Genomic DNA, 19,428 nt, shown 5'->3' on the forward strand with positions numbered 1-19,428 from the left:
GCTTATGACGTCAAAATATTAATCCGCAAAGGGAAAATTACTATGAAAATAGTATTTGGCCCTATAAATCTAAATTATTTCAAGAATGCGTGAAAATATATACTTTACATTTATTTTTATCAAGAAATAGACAACACTTTGAACAAATTTATGCATAATAAATGAAATCCTTTTGGAACTAGTTTGTTAGTCGGAGTGCGAGAAGGGACCTGTGTTTATGTATCCGAGAGGGAGAGGCCTTCCCACCAGTTTCAGTCAAAATGAAGAACGAGGAACTACTATGCTGAATTATATCACGATGGCCCCAAGCGTTCTGCAAATGACCCCGGATACTGAGTTTAACACGATGTTTAACAGTGTTTCCAGTTATATGTGTAATTATTGCAGTGGATTTGTTTGTGACAATTGCAGCGGATTTATGCTCTGCGGTAATATTGTCGTGGATAAGTGTCCTCGTTGTGGAGTTTTCGTGTGCAGTGGGGACATTCCCAAGTTGCTTCGACAAAAGGGGGAACTCGAATTTATTCATTCCAAGTGGTGGTGTGCCCTCGGGGCCAACAGATAAGGGATCTAGCAAGACTTGAGTGTCGGTCACTTTTCATCGCCTGTGATTTGAAATCCAAAGTAAGTAGCCTAGGGGGATATTACATTTTAAGTTTAATCCATGGTACCCAGTAGGTACCTAGCTACCTAGTAATTATTTCCTCTGGAATTTTTAATTTTAAATTTTGATCAAGTAGGCACCACTAGCCAGCTGTTATTAAAATTTCGTTCAGCTTTGTGAAATCCTTCAGGTTAGGTAACTTCCTAGTATACCTGGTTTTGTGCAAAATAGGTAGGTAGTATATTCACCTAGGTTATTACTAGGCTAACCCCATGTGAATACTACCTAATAACCGTTAAGGTCTAAACAAAGGACGGTACTTTTAAAACTTAAAAACAAATGAAAGGCGGCAAACTCCGGTCCGCGACTGGTGGGACAGTTTCAAATTTAAGCTACGCTAGGTCAGTAGCTGTAGATTAATGATTTTTGCCTCAATCTTGCTAAATACTAGGTAGTATTACGGTAGATCTAGTACCCTTCCATAGGATAGGCAATTGCCTAGGCTGCAGTGGGCCATGACAGGTCTGTTTTCCAAAACAGATGCCATTATTTTTCCAAAACAGAGGCCATTATTTTTCCACCAGACTAGCCCATTAGGTTAGCCGAAGCTAAAGTAGGAGTTGGAGCCTTGTCCGGCCCTTGTCTGTTTCCCAGTAGGGGTTTCAGAACGAATACCCCCAAACCAGACCTACCTTTACGGCAGATACTGTTCCCAGCTGGCCCAAGTTAATGCTCTTTTAAAATGGTAATAATTCTTTGGAAGATTAAGTAATAGGTTAGGCAACCTGTAGTTTGTTTCTTGGTTTAAAATTAAACTCTGTAGAATTTTACAAACTGTTGTAATTTAGCCATTTTCAACACATTACCGATTTTTATCGTCTAAAACAATTGTAAGAAATTTGCATTTTAACATGTTACTAGGCTATGTGTTTTTTGGGATGAAAATATACTACCCAATTTTTATGTTTTGATGTTTGTTTTGAATATCTTTATTTATCTATGAAGCAAATGATAATTAAGGGAAGCAGACCACCCTTAAATTCTAACACTCAAGGGGCCACTAATGATTTGGTCAGCTGTTGTTGGGTATGAAGTAGGTAGACTCCCTGTCCACTGAAAGTCACTCAAAATTTGGCAGTCTGTGTATACCTAATCCTGGTATTTGAAGTGGGATAAAGAAGAAAAATAATAATTTTTTTTTTGCATCCAATTACAGAAGCACATGGCACCAAAGAGAATTAGTGCCATCAGTACACCTCATCCAGTGCACTGTAGGCATTACTTATGTTCTGTAAAGCATGCCTATGGCCCCCAGCTGCAACACATTTTGTCCCATTTTGTTGTACCTTTTTTCTTATTCTCTTTCCTCATATCTTTTCCACCCTTTCCTATCGATTGATAGTGCAACTGCGAGGTTTTCCTCCTGTTGCGCATTTCAAACTTTTTACTGTCAATTTCCATTTCAGTGCTGAGTGACTGTTAGGTCCCCAGTGCTTGGCCTTTGGCATAAATTCTGTATTCAATTCAATTTAGAAACATGGGTGCATCTGAACATAAAGTGCAGAATATATCCCGACCCCTATGAGCTGAGCTAAAAAAAAAAAAAAAATGCAGCACCCCTGACCAGGCAAACTTTGAGGTTGGTCAATTTAAGAAAAAACACATTAATGGAAAGAGGTAGACATGCAAATGCACATGTTTTAAGAAAGATAATTCAATAAAAACTCCTGCCTTCCATGAGAAGTGGTGTTGGGCCTCTTATACAAAAGACAATCGTAAATTTTACCAAGTTATACACAACTGAGGCATGAGACGCCTATAATTGACAAGCTAAGCCAGTCTAAAACTTGCCGTTAGTAAATTTATGGGCTAGTTAAATAATGGAAAGACTTTCCCACCCTATTTCTCCAAATCGATGTTCTGTAATATTTTTACTCTCCAGGAGGTAATTGGTTCACCACTCAACCTGCTATTGATACATGAGGGGTATCCACCCTTCAAGGGTTAATGTGTAACCTCTCCCAGACCAACCTAACCAATATAAGAGTTCTGTAAACCATAAAAGTGGTATAGTGTTGGGTTGCTTCCCAATTTGACCTAGGATGCTGGATAGGGGGTCTCTGAACTATAACTGTGACACTTATTTCACAAAAGCACCAGATACGTACATTGGTGCTTCTTGAAGCAGTTATGTCATTCTAATTGCTGTTGTTACAGCTAGCTCCTGGTGGTTTGGGAGCTGTTGACCTGCCTGATCCCTGGTTCAGAGAGGGCTCTGTTGTTAAGCAGATTAAGTAAGCTCATTCCTCTGCGTGTAACATGCCAGAGGAGAATATGTGATGGTGAATACTGAGATGATTAAGTACTGTGTAGTTGGGTATGTGGACTAACAAACTACTACATCTTGTAGAGACTGGGACAGGAGGGCATTCCTCCTCTTGATTGAAACATGCATACCAACTTCACCATTACTGGTGTTTAATCCAAGAAATAGAAATGCAAAGTTCAGGAGGGAGGTTGCTGGTATTGGGAAAGGCGTTGACTTTCCTTTGGGTTCATTAGTGCCTCCATAAAACAAAAGCATGGAACCCAGACTTGTAACTTTTAGAAAGGGCACAGAGCCCTCCCAATTTCCCTTCTAGTAAGGGAGACAGGGGGAGAATGGATGGAGACTTGAGGTTGGCAGTCCTCTTTCCAGCTACCACAAGGAGGATGATACCTGTCATGCCATAGGTTAATGTGACAGGGGCTAGGCCTGGCTAGTCTCGAGAATATCTTTTGATGACCAATTAACCCCCAACCAGCAATACATCTGGTACTGTATATACTGTCTTATTCTCTGGGGCTCTATCCCTGTGGAAAGAAGTGAAGGAAATGATAAAGATGCACTTGAAGTCACTGGCTATCTATCTCTGGGTTTTAATATTTGCTGCTTTTGGGGTAGTTGGTGACAGTGGCTGGAGACTTGTTGTGGATCTGTCTGTTGAAGATTGAAATAGGATGTTCCATGGTGGATTCCATCTGAGAGCAACTTCATGGTCTGTAGATCTGAGGGACAATTACTTCCAAGTGTCTATCCATAACTCCGACTAAATATACCTACCTCTTTTCTGTCTGGCAGGGGACTGTTTACTAGTTCAACACTGCTTTGGATTGGCAACAGTCCCTCAGAGTTTTCATAGTGTTCATCTTGGTGACAACTGGCCCATTCATGTTACTTGGATGTTTGGGTAGTTTTGTTGGCCGTGGAGGCAAGGGTTGCTTTTCTTCTAGATTTTCCTATATGAATGGTAGTCCAGGATTTTTAAGTAGTTAGCTATCATTTTTCATTGGTATATAAACCAGAGCCTTTTTATCTTGGTCCCACCTCAACCACCTTCTTAGTTATACTAATATACTCTTGGGGTTTGTACTTAGAATATCAAGACTGACAGCTTTGCAGGTACAGCTTAAATTTTTTATGACGGTAGCTCTCTCAGTACCTTTTTGTTTTGGAAGGATTTACACTGTAATTTCTCTGATATGCATTTCCTTTAGGCTTCCAACACTGCAAGTCTTTCTTAGGCTTCCAACACTACAGGTCTGTTACAATGGTTGCCAGATTTTTATACAATATTTGGTGCAGATTTAGGTCAGTTTTTGGCTACCCATATTTTGATTGGAATGATGTTCTCCATCCAAGCATTAAAGGTTGTTCAGTAAGCATAACATTTTACCCAAGGATCTGTCTGATTACTTTGAAAATCATATTTGTTAGCTATTCTAGTTTTTAAAGTAAGGTTTATTTGAACACAAAGTTAATCCCTCTTAACTAATATAATTTACTTTTCTTTGTAGGAAATTCAAAATGGATATCAGAATGTCTGCATTCCCAGTGAACAGCTGTGGCAACAGTGGACATTTTATGGGAAAGGGTGTAATGTCCTCAGCTGGTCCTCAAGTAACCTTGGATATGAACAGTCATCCACCAGTACTTGACACAGCATCAAAGAGGGCTCCACAAAAGACCAGTAACTCTTCATGTAAGTGCAGCTGCTATATTCTTGTGCACCAAAATTTTTCAGGTGTTATTTTTCATTGGTCTTTTGATTGTATCCAGTTTGTTTGACGCTTAAGGTTACTGTAATTCAGGCATAATATACATACAGTACTCGAGAAGTTTTGAAGGGAATAATGCAGGATTGCATTACTCATTACGTTGAGTTTTGATTTTATGAACAAATTGTAGGGTTCTTGTTAAGTTAGTAAAACCGTACATGTTACTACATATACTGCAAGCTGGGAAATTAGGCTGATTGAGAATTCTTATTTGGCTAGTTACAAAAAATTTGCAGCATTTTCTTCAATTATAGCGTTGGAAAAGGCACTAACCACCATGGTATGCACAGAGGTATGGTAGGAAGGTCACATATGACAAATATTGGAACTTTCCAGTTGAATTTAACTGATTTTCTTAGGTTGTATCAGACATGGGTATAGAAGAAAAATTAAACATTGCCATGTAGATGCTGATGTGTGTTTAATGTAACAAAACTTTTTGTATTTGATTCCTAACATTATTTTTTATCTTCTCACAGGTAGAGGTGCGGGCAAATTTGGAGGACAGTGGCTAGCATCTATCCGCAATATGTACAACTCAATAAAGGGCTCTGGACACCCTGTGACATGGGTTAATCCTGATTTGGTTCCACAGTATGAGCCAAGGCCAGTGCACCAGGCATCACCCTTGGTAATGCCGTTACCTTTTCCTGAAGCCTGTGTTATGGAAACTCAGAGTACACCTCTGTGGTATCAAGCTCCACCTGGATGTCAGTATTACTACCAAGATCCACTTCACATTTACAACATGGTCTCTCAGTCTCATCCGAATGAAGTCATTCCAAGTCAGAAAAATGTAATTAAGAGGTCCTCCCAACCACTCAATCCAGAAGCCAAGGAATGGGTCCCAAGTAGCTTCAAAAGTAACAAAGATATGTCTTCCAATCCTCCCTGTTCTTTCTTTTCGTCGAATGTACAGAATCCTTTGGTTATTACAACTGCAGTTTCTGTTGGATTTGTAGAGATTACAGAGAAAGAAATCAGTGAAGTACGCGAGACCATGAAAAATGAAATGCCAAAGATATGTAATGCATCTGTAGAAAACAGTGATGCCAAGAAGAATAACACCAAAAAAAGGGATGCCTTATTTGCAGTGGTTGATGCCAATGAGAGTAACACCAAAAAAATGGAAACCTCAAATGCAGTGACTAAGTCTTCAGGAGATAATATCCAGAATGTTAAGTGTTGCATGCCAACTGATCCAGAATGCAAACAAAAATGTAAAGATATTGGAATGGAGCATTTGAATGATACTCTTTCATATGCCAGTATCGCAAGGAAGTCACCTGAACCACCAAAAAAATCTATCCTTGTAGGTGATACAGATGCCTCACCTTGTGATATTGTTAAACAGCCAATACCAAAAATATTTACAAAAGATAAAAAATACCCCAAAGAGAAAGCCCCCCCTTGTATGGAAAATAAGCAGAGGGAACCTCTTCCTTTCAGAACTGGAAGTAGAACACAGAAAAGGAGTAGTAGAAAATTTCTCAGGGACCTGAAAGAGCACAGTCCAGCCAAGAGTGATTGCAGTTTTACAGAGAGTGGTAGTAGTATAGACTCAAATTCAGACATTTTATCTCGGTTAAGTGTCAGTGGTTCTCCATCCTCCTCGACTTGGCCTTTACCTATGTCACCAAGAGACAAGACAGTCTTTTCAAGCAGCCCAAGAGATGGAAAGTCAGTTCGAAGTTTGAGTGAAAGTAGCGGAAATAGCAGTCACAATCGAACGACTAGTGAATCGAGTACGGGTAGTGGGGAAAGTGTAGACATCGAATTTAATGATGGAGACTGTGTGACTGAAGATGGCCAGGAAAATATTTCTGATGTAGACAAAATGGCGAAGTCAAAGCATCCAAACAGTATTCTTGCTCACATTCTGGGGCTAGATTCAGATAGTGAAGAATCTGAGGAAGAGACTGATGATGACTGGGATGATGTAGATGGTGAGTGCACCACAATTGTTCTGGATGATTCATGGGAAACCTTTGGATTTGTATTTCAGCCAACCACTAAATCGTCATCTTCAAGTACTAAGTCTAGTGGTGGTGTTGAGCGTTGCAATGAAGCAAATATAAGTAAGTTTGAGAATATCTGTGATAATAATTTTAATGAAAACTGTAATAGTAATTTAGAGGATGTAAATAGACGATGGGAATCACATGTCAGAAAAGATGTCAAAACTGCCTCCTCTTGTCGTGTGCAGTTTGGTGAAACTATTGTACATCCCATGGTTGCATGGACATTTGCATACAAGAATGCAAGAAGAGGCCCTTGGGAGCAGTGTGCACGTGATCGAGTTCGCTTCAATAGCAGAATTGAAGCTCTCGAGCCTGTTATATCCTCAGTGTTGGAAGGAAGTCACAGGGAAGCAATGTACCAAAAGATTTATGGTTCTTAAGATTCTCCTTGGTTCATGCCTGTAATCTAGTCTGGTAATGAATGGCCGTCACAAAGAAATATTTTAAATGTTCATTAGGCCTACTTGATACAAGAACTCTCAGATGATGCTTGAAATTAGCTTTGGCTGTTTAAATTGAGTAATGGTCTGTATTTTGTTGGAGGTAAGCATCTAAATTTTCCAAAAGGCTCAATAAAATTCTATTTATTTTTGTTCTTTTGGAGGATAACATAGTTTTATCAACAAAGTAAAGTAAAGTTTTGGTGATTTGGAATATTAAATCTTTAGATGATGTGAAGTGGATTTTGAAGACAGCATCAAGGTGGCTGAAGATAGAGATTTCCATGGGGGGGGAGGTTGGAAGATAATATTGACATTACTCTGTGGCTATACATGATTTTAATTTATCATATATTGTTTATTTTGATAGGTATGCCACGAGATAGTACTTGCAAATTTTATCATTGTGTTGTAAATAAAAAGTTTAATTTGAGTTTGTGAATATTCAATGTGATTTTATATACCTATTAAGAAATTTTTTTGTTAAAATACAGAAATAATCCTTACAGTTGTTTGATTTCACTTTATTATTTTATTGAATTTTGCAGTTTACTCTATATAGCAGTAAGAAAAAATGTAGAAGGATGAGACAGTGCTATAAATGCAGTTGTCAAACGTATGTGAACTCGAAGTTATGAAGTCTATGTTAACGGGCAACGACAAACTCAGAATTATAAATAAAGATAGAATAAAATACAGCCAATTACGGTAGAAGGCAGTTTAGTGTAAAAGAAAGTATCGCCTCAAAGTCTCGTTCATTCACGTGAGTAAAAGGACACTTAAAGTAGTAAGTAAAAGATAAACCCCGTAGGTGGGTAGGGCAGTCACCTGCGGTACACTGTCGCCCTGTCAAGGTGTGACTGCATTATTTATAGTAGATCTGAACCAGCTTCCCTTGGGTACCAGGTGCAACCCCTTTCATTCCACTGATTCATGGGCAAATGCGAAGTTTTCCTGTTACACCTTTCAACCCCGTAGCAGGTTGGTGCCGTCAGTGCACCTCTTTCGGGGCAATGTAGGCATTACTTATGGTTCTTTGCAGCATACCTTCAGGCCCTAGCTGCAACCACTTTCTTTTTACTGTACCTCCGTTCATATTCTCTCATCTTACTGCGAGTTTTTTCTCCTGTAGCACCTTTTAATCCTTTTACTAAATTTCCGTTTCACCGTTAAATGGCCTTAGTTGCCCTAGTGCGTGGCATAATGCCAAGATCTGTATAAATCAAATCGAAATACACCTTTCAAGCCTTTCTGTATACATACATAATATATATATATATAGTATATATATATATATATATATATATATATATATATATATATATATATATATATATATGGGGATACAGTCCACAATGAAGTAAAATCCTCTGTAGTTTAAAATATATATTTCTTATACAGGATTAAAGCTTTCGACCATCAACTGTGGTCTTTTTCACTAGTGAACAAGACCACAGTTGATGGTCGAAAGCTTTAATCCTGTACAAGAAATATATATTTTAAACTACAAGAGGATTTTACTTCAATGTGGATTGTATCCCCATTTACTTAGAGGTACGACATATAGTACCTGGCTTCTGCATATATAGTTATATTGTGTAAGAATTGTATGCTGTATATAACTGTGATATTCTTTCAAGAAAAGTTTTATTTCAGTTGAACAGTACCATATGGAACTATTGATAAAGGTCAGTGTAGCTAACTGTATTTTTTTATTGTATTTAACTTTACTTGAATTATTGGCGTCGCAATTCCACTGTATGTATGTATGTATATATATATATATATATATATATATATATATATATATATATATATATATATATATATATATATATATATATATATATATATATAATAATATTATATATATATATTATATGTATATATATAATTTTATTGTATCTTTATCAAAACTTCACTTAAATTATTGGCACGTCGCAAATTCCACTGCATATATGTATTATACTATATGTAAATATTTATATGTATATACATATACATACACACACACACCAACACACACATATATATATATATATATATATATATATATACAGTGAAATTGCGACGCCAATAATTCAAGTGAAGTTAGATACAATAAAAAAAATACAAAGTTAGCTACACTGACCTTTTTCAATAGTTCCATATGGTACTGTTCAACTGAAATCAAACTTTTCTTGAAAGAATATCACAGTTATATACGGCATACAAATCTGTGTGTATATATATATATATATATATATATATATGTATGTATGTATGTTATATAATATATATATATATATGTATAGTAAATATGTATTTGTATATATACCGTATACATATATAAGTTGCCCGCCCCCTGGAAAAAATGCTGAGGGCGCCCATGGAAAAAATGTTATTTAATGAACCGGCAATACACCGTACTTAGTAAGCTAAATATAAAAATTGTGATAGATAATATTGAGGAATCTATTGTTGCTACAAAAAAATTTACATGTCAACGAGGTATTGCTACAGGCATATTTGAGAGCCTTCATGAAGTCGTTTGACAAAAATACAAAAAAATATAAAGGAATTCTTTATATGCAAGCGTAACCAATTAGAAAAGTGTATGAAGAACTAAAGGTTCACGCTAACTGGTATTTGTTTCTTACGGAAATACAAACTAGAGCCATTTACATAGAATTACCTTTCAGAGAGAGCGAGCGGGAATCGGGAAACCGGTCTTAACAAGGTAGTTGACCGGGTATCGTTGTGGGGAGCGCATGTTTTCTTGTGTCGTAGAACAGCCACGGCCCGCCCCACTCCTGAAATTCCTGATCATCACCGTAACCTTACCTTCGCTGAAGTTTCAGCGGCTGTAAACAAAGAACCTAACTACTGCACTTGCCGTGCTGACGTTTGGCAGTGCATGTGTATTTCTCCAGTTTTTTGTTAAGTTTATTCCCGGTCAGGTTAATCTAAGTAATAGTGACGTGTCGGGTATTTCTTTGGAAATTGCTGGGCGCATTATCTTTTAAATGATGAATCAATAACATCTAGGCTATAGTATGTTGTTTTGAGGGACGTGCCCCCTCCCCCCCCCCATTAAGTGCGGTTCATGTAACATGTTGCCGGTAGCGACTGACCCTTCTACTTGGTATATAATTCTTGCAGGAGCGTTTGGTCACTGATCATGTACTATTATGGGATAGTCAACAGACTAGCCTAGAAACCCAAAGACTGCTCCAAATGGATATTGGCCTGCAGAGTGAGAGAGATGAGGAGAATTCCAGAGGAGAAAAGTGATTACTAAGTATAGTTAATATTTGTAGAAAACGACGCACTGGTTGGTGCGGAAGCATTCCCTGCACTGCGAGGAAAAACGGCTGAGTTAGGTAAATAATGCAGTTTATCGTTGTGGTTTATTTCGTACAACAACAGAGAAATCAGTGAATGACTAAGGCCCACAAGTCAACATTGGGTAATAACCCTACTGATGGTATGGCATACCCACGTGGGCATACCCCTATCCGGAGTTTGACCTTCGGAGTGTGAGTCAGCACGGAGAACAATAGTACAAGGGAGCCCGAGCGTTAAACCGTATAATATAGCCTAATTGCGTCAGAAAGAAACACAATAAGAAAATTCCCAAAGAAACCAACGTTTTTAGAAACGGCGAGTAACATTACGTATATCCTTCTCATGGCTATAAATTATAGTTTCGTATCAAAAGTTACACCTTCAATCTCGAGTCTGACATTTAAAGCCGTGCCTTTTGAATGTAAATAAGGATGCAGTCAAAATTGGTTTGGATCGACTAGTATCTTACATTTTCATGCCCAAAGCTTACTCCACTCGTGAATATGTTCCCGTTCTCTATTAAAGTTTTTTTTTTATTTATTATTATTATTTTTTTGCACCTTGAACACCTGAAATTACTTTACTAAAGCTATCACTATCAGACACCTGTTCAGTGTGTTAATTTTTTTTTCAATATTAATAAAATGTTCACCAATTCCCAGTAATATTAACATGCAGAATGCAGATAGGTAGGTGCTTCATGATCTGCACAGTCAAAGGGTGCATTAAAATCTAAATTGACCTAGGTGCCTTTGCACCCTCATGAAGAACACTACAAGACCATGGATTTGTTTCTACGGGAATACAAACCATTGCCTTATATAATAGAAGTATCTTCGCCCGTGCTGGAAACTTGGTAACAAAGTGGATGGAAATTGAAACGTTGGAAGGGTGGCGAGTGATGGAGTATCCCTAGCTCGCCGTCTGTGCGTCTGTTTTTCTTTTGGCCACCTGATAACTGGTTGCGAACTTTGGTTTTGGATGACTATTCTCAGATTGCCAATTCTCATTTATTTACTAATTATATTTATTGTGGCTTACTTCATTTTGTTTAATTATATTTGTTGTGGCTTACTTCATTTTGTTTAATTGTATTTGTTGTGGCTTACTGCATTTTGTTTAATTATATTTATTGTGGCTTATTGCAATTTATTCTTTTGGAATAAAACTGTAGGCCTATGCTGTGGTTACAGAAGCATGGCCACTTTTGTTTGGTGGCTATCATAACTTGGCTTCTCTGATTAATGTGGTTGCAATGAATTTTCTGTTATAGACTTCTTGCTAAAAGTTGTTTGGGATTTACCGCAAATGTTGCAGCTTCTGATAAAAAGTTCTTTAACAGCTTTGTCGTTGTGTGACTTTTATATTAATAATATTGATATTTTAAGGAGGTTGTAAGGCTGAGTCATCACGCAAGTTCCTGCCGAAGTTGATAAACATAAGATTAAGTAATCCATTTGTTGTAGCCTTTCAGAAGGCCTTCACGGTCTCCATAATTACGGATGATCTCGGCTTTGACTGTTGCTTTGGAAAAGAGGTTTCCGATTGCAGTAGCCCGTCCTGGAGCAATTCCTGTGATGGGTGTGACCCAGCCTTTGGTTCCTGACTACCTGCCATGTAAAACGAGGCGAGTAATTGCATCAGAAGGAAGAGTAGGAGAATTGTAAGTGTTATTTTTCATTTTCGTTGTCTGCATTCAACTTAACCCTGCTCTGTAAGAGCGCAAGTGGGCATTGAGAAACTTAGTCCTTAGCAATAAATCTTGATAAGCTTCTTCCATATCTCTGCCCCCCTACCCCGCCTCCCTCAGGCAAGGGTGGGGGAGTTTGGTTACCTACTGGCACTGATTGGCTTTCCCCAGTTAGGGTTGGCACAGTTACCATAACAGCTAATTTAAATTCGAGGTTGCTCCTGTCTTGTCTCAGTAAGCACTTAGGCTCTTGTCAAGTTAGTGGTTTGGGTCTTTTGCCTGGTGCATGAGTTGTTCTTTCACCCTGGCACTCTGAAGTTACACAGTGAAAGGTTTGCTCGACTTGCTCATTGAGGGGTTTGTTTGGCATTTTTTTAATAGGCTAGTCAATGACTAGCCTATTAAAAAAAGTACATGACTAGTAGTCATGTACTTGGTCACATGATTATGGTGGATATGTTAGCAGAGCAGCTCTTTTCACTGCAACTCTTTGGGGTTGCACAAAGGAAGGTTTGTGCGATCTGATTGGTGAGGGTTTTTGTGCTGCCCTTTTGCTAGCCATCTAGTCTCTGTGGACAGGGCAGCTTTCTCTCTCCAATCATCCATGGTTGGACGATCGTACTGGGACAGGTGAACATAGTGACTATTCTCACCAAGGCTCCTTGGGATTGCACAGAGGAGTTGCATGTTCTGCTGGTGGATGGGTTTGAGCAACTCTTTCACTAGCCACGTACCGAATCTACAGATTGGGATTACTGCTGGCAGCATGATATATTGCTTGGCCCATCCATGTGCGAAGAGACGTGGTGGACAAGTGAGCAGGTTGAATCTTCTCACTGTGACTCCTTGGGGTTGCTTATAAAGGATTTTGTGTGACCTGCTTGGTGTAGGATTCACGTAGCCTCGTAGCCTGTTCTTAAGTTATGTAGCTGATCTACAGATCACTTTAGTTCTTGTGGCAGGGAAGGTGATTCTTCCCTGGCAGGGAAGGTGATTCTTCCCTACCCTCAAGAGGTTTGTAGGGTGAACCTTAATCACTTCCATGCATGAATCGTTTGTACTTTTTGAAGGGATGTGCAGCCTGAGCAATCCTTCTCCAGCAATAGTTCTTTGAATTCTTCCACCTCGCATGACAAGGTCATATGCTGGGACTGGTCTGATACAAGTGGGTAGGATTGTTTATATACTGGTAGTGGTTTATGTACTGTGACTATGCAATAGACAAATCTGCTATTTAGTAGCAAAGACTTCTCTCTCTAGCAAGTGGAGTGAGGAGTGGCAAACTTCTGAAGATTATATGATTTGTTACTTGAACAGGCAGAGCTTTCTTTAGTTCCTGAATGCAATGAATCTGACCAGATATCATTTGTTTCTACCCAGACGGTTGAGTTTTTAGATATCTGATTGTTTATTCTCTCACAGGCGTGAGCCCCTTCTTTAGAAACCATTCTTCTAGGACGTCTCAGTGGCGTGGTTGGTTTGGTGTTTGCTTCTCACCTCGGTGGTCGTGGGTTCGATTCTCGGCCAATCCATTGAGGAGTGAAAGATGTGTATTTCTGGTGATAGAAGTTCACTCTCGACGTGGTTCGGAAGTCACGTAAAGCCTTTGGTCCCGTTGCTGAATAACCACTGGTTCCATGCAACGTAAAAACACCATACAAACATTCTTCTAGGACAGGTGGTCAAGTGTGTTAACTCCCAGCTGGTTTAGGGTACTTGTATCTCCCTCTGAGTATAAGTCTATCCTATTGTTAAGACGGAGGTTTTGTTCTGCATATGAACAAATGACAAATTTTTTAATCAAGTTGTATTTTTCATAGGTAACAAACCTAAGATCTTGATGTTTACTGCAACACCTCTAGCAGTCTCTCTCTCTCTTTTCCTGGGTTGGGGGAAAGACTAGCACGTCACAAGGTTCTATGCCTGGTTAGTGACCAGCTTCCACCTCGTATATGCATGAGTTGTCAGATGCCACAGATCCCTTGCTTTACAATCTGATTGTTTTTAACCGGTCTCCAGCTGCCGCAAGGAGATTATCTTATTATTAAGCTATGAAAAATACAGTTTGATTATAAAATTTGTCATTTTTACTGTAATGCAATGTTGAATGGGTTTAGGCAAAATAGGAGAAAGTAAGTGGTATTTGTGTTACTTTATTTATTAGTGTACTGTAAGTAAGTGTAGTATTACATACAGTACGTACACACAATACAGTAGGATTACTGTGAGTTGTGCATGAGAAAAAAAAAAACATGGTTTTGCTTTTATATTTTTTTTACCAAATACATTTGTACATTACACTTTGTTATGTAAGTGGTAAAATGAGCTAGCTTATTGCCTTTCGCATAAAGTTTTCAGTTTCAAGTGGGACGATGGTGGATTATATGTATACTGAGTGTTTATAGTTACTTACTATTGATAAGCTAATGGGAGTGTGGGTATTAAGTTGGCATTTTACACCTGTAGAGTTTTATTGGACCATATCTGATGGGGCTTGGCTCTAATAATATGGGTAAATTAATGATTGCTGAACTGTACTTTAGAATATTGTATTTTAAAAAAGTCACCATGTATTAAAGACATACTCTATAAGTCCTATAGAATACCCTTGACAAATATTATTCAAAAATTTTAATTTTTAATTTCGCAGAATATATGCCGATACGTGTTGAATCCCTGCTTATGTATCCAGTAAAGGAAGATGAAGGTGCTAATAGCAGCCAAACCTACACCTAGACTATGGCCAAAGCAAAGATGCACATTTAAGTAAGTGACTTTTAACATCTGTGAAACCCATAACCTTTAATATAACTGGCTACCATTGTGAAATTTATATTAAGCTCCAAATCATCTGCTGGTGTAGGATTTGCTGCAGTGTCAACAAATAGGACAATCCAGTTCACTTTACAGAATGTCCTGATTTTTTTTACAGCAGAAATTTGTGCAATATGGTCAGCAATAAAATTATTAAAAATGTTGCCACAGACATTTTGAATTCTCAGTAATGGGTAGTGCTTTAGAAACCCTTGAGAATTATATTGTCCTACAATTTCTTAGGCGTAGCAAATCAATACAGTATGAGGACTCTCTGAACATGTTAACATTGAAGGAAAAGAGGAGGCTGATAAAGCAGCCAGAGCTTCAATTTGATGATTAGATCAAACATGCTCCACGGTTCCTAAACCCATCAACTTACTACTATTTTATCTTGACGTTTGACCATGGACATTTGATAAGTAACACAAAAAGACTTTGTGCCAGCTCTGAGAATTAATGATGTTATTTCATGGGCCTGGTTGAATTGTTTATTAACCATAATATGGTAATATCTGGTCCTAATCCAAATTTATACCGGAATCTTCCCCCATGATCTTTTGTGCCTTTCCCCCCAGCCAGACAAATTCTTTCATGAGATTTTGCCCCAATCCTAAGGAAATATAAGAATCTTTAATACAAGCATTTTCCAATCTGATTTGATTTTAAAAAGCGTAACATTGCACATACCAAACATTAGTAGTTGTCCAATTTGCCATGAAAAACCATGACCTTAAAATTCTTATAAAAATATACCGTACATACTAGGATAGGCATAATATTTTTTGTAGTTTTGTGGCTTCTGTATAAAGCTGATGATTTTCATTACAGCTATATTATCATGGTTACCCATGACTTTTATTATTGATATTTAAATAATACATTATTACAGCAGAGAAGTACCTGCACAGTATATTAACAAGAAATTTTCGAGTAAAATATGTATACTCATATCAATTAAAGCATTATATCTCTGCTGGCAGAAATGAAGACAAGTGTATGGCAGCCTAGAATGATAGTTGCCTAATTAAATAAAATTTTTATCTTAAAAGGTTAATTTTCATGAAGTGTAACTAGAAAAAATACCATAATACATTATAGTAGTAATGCATTTTTTGGGGGGTAAGAGATAAATATGCTTCCAAATATCAGTTGTATAAGGGAAATTATTTGGGATTCTCATTAAAGCACCTTACTCTGAGACTAATTATTTCTGGCAGCATAGATAGGAGTCATCTTATACCATTTGATACTTGTTTATGGCAAAATTATGAAATTCACACCTTAGTTGTGATTCATCTTCTCATAAGGTCCTTACCTTCCACAAAATCTTGTGGAAGGCTAAATTTCTTAAGTGGTCTGGTCTGGATGATAGAAATCAGTTTTAAAATGCTTTGCATCTAAGGATTAATATTTTTTGCCCAATACAATTCTAAGGAGAAATGAAAATAGGTCTAGTATTTCTTGTATATATTTACAGTGTCGAGAACAATTGTCCAATTACATTAAGAAATACTTCTTACAGTCCATATTAAAATTTGAACCATGACCATTTTTTAAACAAAATGATCATCTCTAAAGTTTATGATGCTATTTGGGGAAGTGACTGTAATCATACAAAATGTTATGGTACCATGCTAAGTAGTATTCAAGGAAACACTGCCCAAGTACAGCTACATTGATATAAATTCTTAATTAAGCCTCAAATAATAAGACTCTAGTGTAATCTGTAAAGCACAGTAGTTATTACAGGGAATATGTATTTAATGTACAATTAAACAACCACATATGGACTGGTAACAGCATTAACCAAGGAGAAGATTAGTAATAAACTTTCCAAACCTTGATTACTCAAGAGTTGAATTGGCAAAGTCTTAAAACAATCAAGACAATAAAATGACTCTACTTCAGAGGAATATACAACTGAAATTGTTACAATTAATGTCAAAAATGATAAAAAAATAGATACAAGCACAATACAAAGTTAGTACACTTACTGTAAATTTGGCATGAAGTTGCAGAAATAAGTACAAGCATCTAATGTAAATGATATGTTAAAAGTTTATTTCTATTGTTATAAAAATATGAGAGGTGCCTACCTACTGTAAATTGCCGAAATAATTTAAAAATCAAAACCAACAAATGAGCATTTAAATCTATGACCAGCGTGCAGTACTCGTGGGATTAGCTTGAAAGCACAGGTGGGTAATGTGGGTATGCTCCTCTTATGACACCACATGATCAGATATTAAGTTTTCCGGAATTAGAATAGGACACATTAATAAATACATTTATTCTATTCACAGACATTTCTAAATCTAATAGCATCTATGTAATCTATGAACATGTATAATGAGTATGATACAGTCAAACTACATTGTTTATGTAAACCATCAATAACATTAACAAGTCTGATGGATATGAAATTTAAGCAATGAATACACAGTTAATTTGGATGTATTTCGTGAATGCAATGAGAAATGATCTTAATTGTAATTACTTTAATTTTTTTTTATTTATTTATTTTTTTACACCAATACACATTAAAGCCATACATGTAAGTTGGTTACTTTGCTGCTTTAGAGGAGAAGGTGATGAATCCATTATAAAGTAGTCTAGTAAGATCTGAAGTCATTTGAAAAAGTTATTGTTATTGAGTAAAATGTACCATATGCTAATCTTGTCTTAATTTTCTATTCCTTCTTGATTTCTTCTTTCTTCTGCGGTCCCTACGCTCCTTCTGCCTTTCACGTCTTCTCTCCTTATCCAAGCGGCTTTTCCTGGGAAGTCTCACTTTGTGTTCACCTGAGCCTACAGCATCAAGTACTTGTCTGCTTTTGGATCCATACAGCTGATTCTCTGAAATTAATTTTAAATCGTTAGCATCGGTAAAAATGATTGGGAACTAAGTAATTGTGGAAGTGCCTTGTTTCTTTAATAAAGTTTTGCTTCTCTATTCAAGTTTTGCTTAAGTATAAACAGTATCCACAACATAAAAATTAAACTCCCAACTTATCTTTCTGCATAACTGCTTTACATTGGCCTCATAAAAATATTAAATTTTGGGTAAAATACTAACTTCTGTATTTCTTCGATAATTTTCTTAATCTGCGACGTTCTTCCCTCTCCTGCATTCGCTCTGCCTTTGTTAAGCGTCTAACTGGCAGCACCACATTATTCAAGACTGCATGGTTATTCATTATATCTTGCACTGGAATCTTTTCTTGTCTTTCAGTCCCTGCACTCTGAAATGAAGATACGTGAATATTGAGGACCAAAATGCACAGAATATTACAGTTATGACTACGAAGCAAGATAAAACTAAATTTCTAAGCAACTGGGATTTACATATGCCTTCTGACTACAAACATCACAAGAACTGAGATATCTGTGAGTGTGCAGGGCCCATTAAAAGGCAGTGTTTGTTGTTTGTCATTGCATAGATAAGGTACTAATGATAGTCCCTTACCTTCGAAACATTTTTGTAATATTTTGTGGGACCATGTCAAGATTAGCGAACCCACTATTTTTCAGGACAATATTACACATTGGTATGAGATTGTCCTGAAAAATAGTGGGTTTGATAATCTTGACATGATCCATTTTGTGAACGTTAATTTTCATTTAAAGCATGGATCAAACACTAGTGGTTGTCACTGCTGCTTGAAAAAATTGTTTTTGTGAATATTCATTATTTCATTGCTTTAATTATTTCCTCATAATATATTTGTCATAATTACATGCTACATAGCTGACACTACTGATATTAGCATTTTGTTCTTATGGAATACAAACTTTCATATAGGAGTATCTTTAGTGCCTAGTGCAAGCTGGAAACTGGTAACAAGGTGTTAACTAGATGGTTAATATTTAGAGTAAAGGGGTGAATGAGCAAGTACCCTCATTAACCAGTTGTCACTTGCACTTTTCTTTTGGCCACTGACTAAGGATTCCTGTTGCTAGGCTTCGAGTGCATGAATATTCCTATTTTTTTTCATTTGGTGTGTTTCGTTCTTGTATTGGTGTATTTTTGGTCTCTTATTTCTTTTTTATTTGTTATTGATAAATGTTTTTCATTCATTGATAAATGGTTTTAATTAGATGAAAACAAGACTTATGTCACTTGAGGATGTGGTCACCCTTGTGGGGTGATTCATGTCGGCCATAGCAATGGATTCTTATACTGCATGTGCCGCTTGCAGGGGGAGGACTTGCTTAGCAGCTTTGTTGCCCTCGTAAGATTGACTTGACAGTGATGCTCCTGGTTGACACAGATGTGCATCAATGCTGCAGTAGCTCAGGAAGATATGGCCTTCTCGTAATATCTGGGGAACCCTTCATTTTATGCCGCCTTTGACAACCTGGTGGAGGAGAAGGCAGCTCTGAAAATCCAAGCATTCAGTCCAGGATATGTCTTCTGTCACCACTAAGGAA

At 37.2% G+C, this 19,428-nt stretch overlaps 2 protein-coding genes and 1 long non-coding RNA gene across 10 annotated transcripts in view; 2 read left to right on the forward strand and 1 right to left on the reverse strand.

Annotated features, from left to right (window-relative positions):
- Nucleotides 1-229: 229 nt before the first annotated feature.
- On the forward strand, nucleotides 230-7,444 carry LOC135215546 (uncharacterized). Its single transcript, XM_064250380.1, has 3 exons — nucleotides 230-624; nucleotides 4,442-4,626; nucleotides 5,182-7,444. The coding sequence occupies exons 2-3, from the start codon at nucleotides 4,452-4,454 to the stop codon at nucleotides 7,101-7,103; spliced, it is 2,097 nt and encodes a 698-aa protein (XP_064106450.1). The 5' UTR covers nucleotides 230-624; nucleotides 4,442-4,451; the 3' UTR covers nucleotides 7,104-7,444.
- Nucleotides 7,445-11,735: 4,291 nt separating this feature from the next.
- LOC135215552 (uncharacterized) overlaps nucleotides 11,736-19,428 on the forward strand; it is a 45,187-nt gene continuing 37,494 nt past the window's right edge. For 2 of the 5 annotated variants that reach the window (XR_010314717.1, XR_010314720.1), the window contains exons 1-3: nucleotides 11,736-12,153; nucleotides 14,831-14,946; nucleotides 18,230-18,384. This is a non-coding gene — a long non-coding RNA (uncharacterized LOC135215552). Of the gene's footprint in view, nucleotides 12,154-14,830; nucleotides 14,947-18,229; nucleotides 18,744-19,428 lie in introns of those variants that run through there. The other 3 variants (XR_010314718.1, XR_010314716.1, XR_010314715.1) reach the window with 3 other exon arrangements.
- The window catches only part of LOC135215547 (extracellular sulfatase Sulf-1-like), a 561,353-nt gene continuing 558,374 nt past the window's right edge, over nucleotides 16,450-19,428 (reverse strand). For all 4 annotated transcript variants that reach the window (XM_064250384.1, XM_064250381.1, XM_064250382.1 and 1 more), the window contains exons 21-22: nucleotides 18,074-18,239; nucleotides 16,450-17,853 (exon numbers count right to left, since the gene is read on the reverse strand). In XM_064250384.1, coding sequence (XP_064106454.1) covers nucleotides 17,669-17,853; nucleotides 18,074-18,239 — 351 coding nt within the window. In that variant the 3' untranslated portion in view covers nucleotides 16,450-17,668. The remainder of the gene's footprint in view (nucleotides 17,854-18,073; nucleotides 18,240-19,428) is intronic.

The sequence above is a fragment of the Macrobrachium nipponense genome, chromosome 5, assembly GCF_015104395.2.
Source record: "Macrobrachium nipponense isolate FS-2020 chromosome 5, ASM1510439v2, whole genome shotgun sequence".
Lineage (NCBI taxonomy): Eukaryota > Metazoa > Arthropoda > Malacostraca > Decapoda > Palaemonidae > Macrobrachium > Macrobrachium nipponense.

Excerpts from the sequence above, each read along its gene's own strand:
- LOC135215546 (XM_064250380.1), top strand. The coding sequence starts at position 4,452 with ATGGATATCAGAATGTCTGCATTCCCAGTGAACAGCTGTGGCAACAGT. Across the intron at positions 4,627-5,181 it reads AAAGACCAGTAACTCTTCAT|GTAGAGGTGCGGGCAAATTT; the intron begins GTAAGTGCAGCT and ends ATCTTCTCACAG.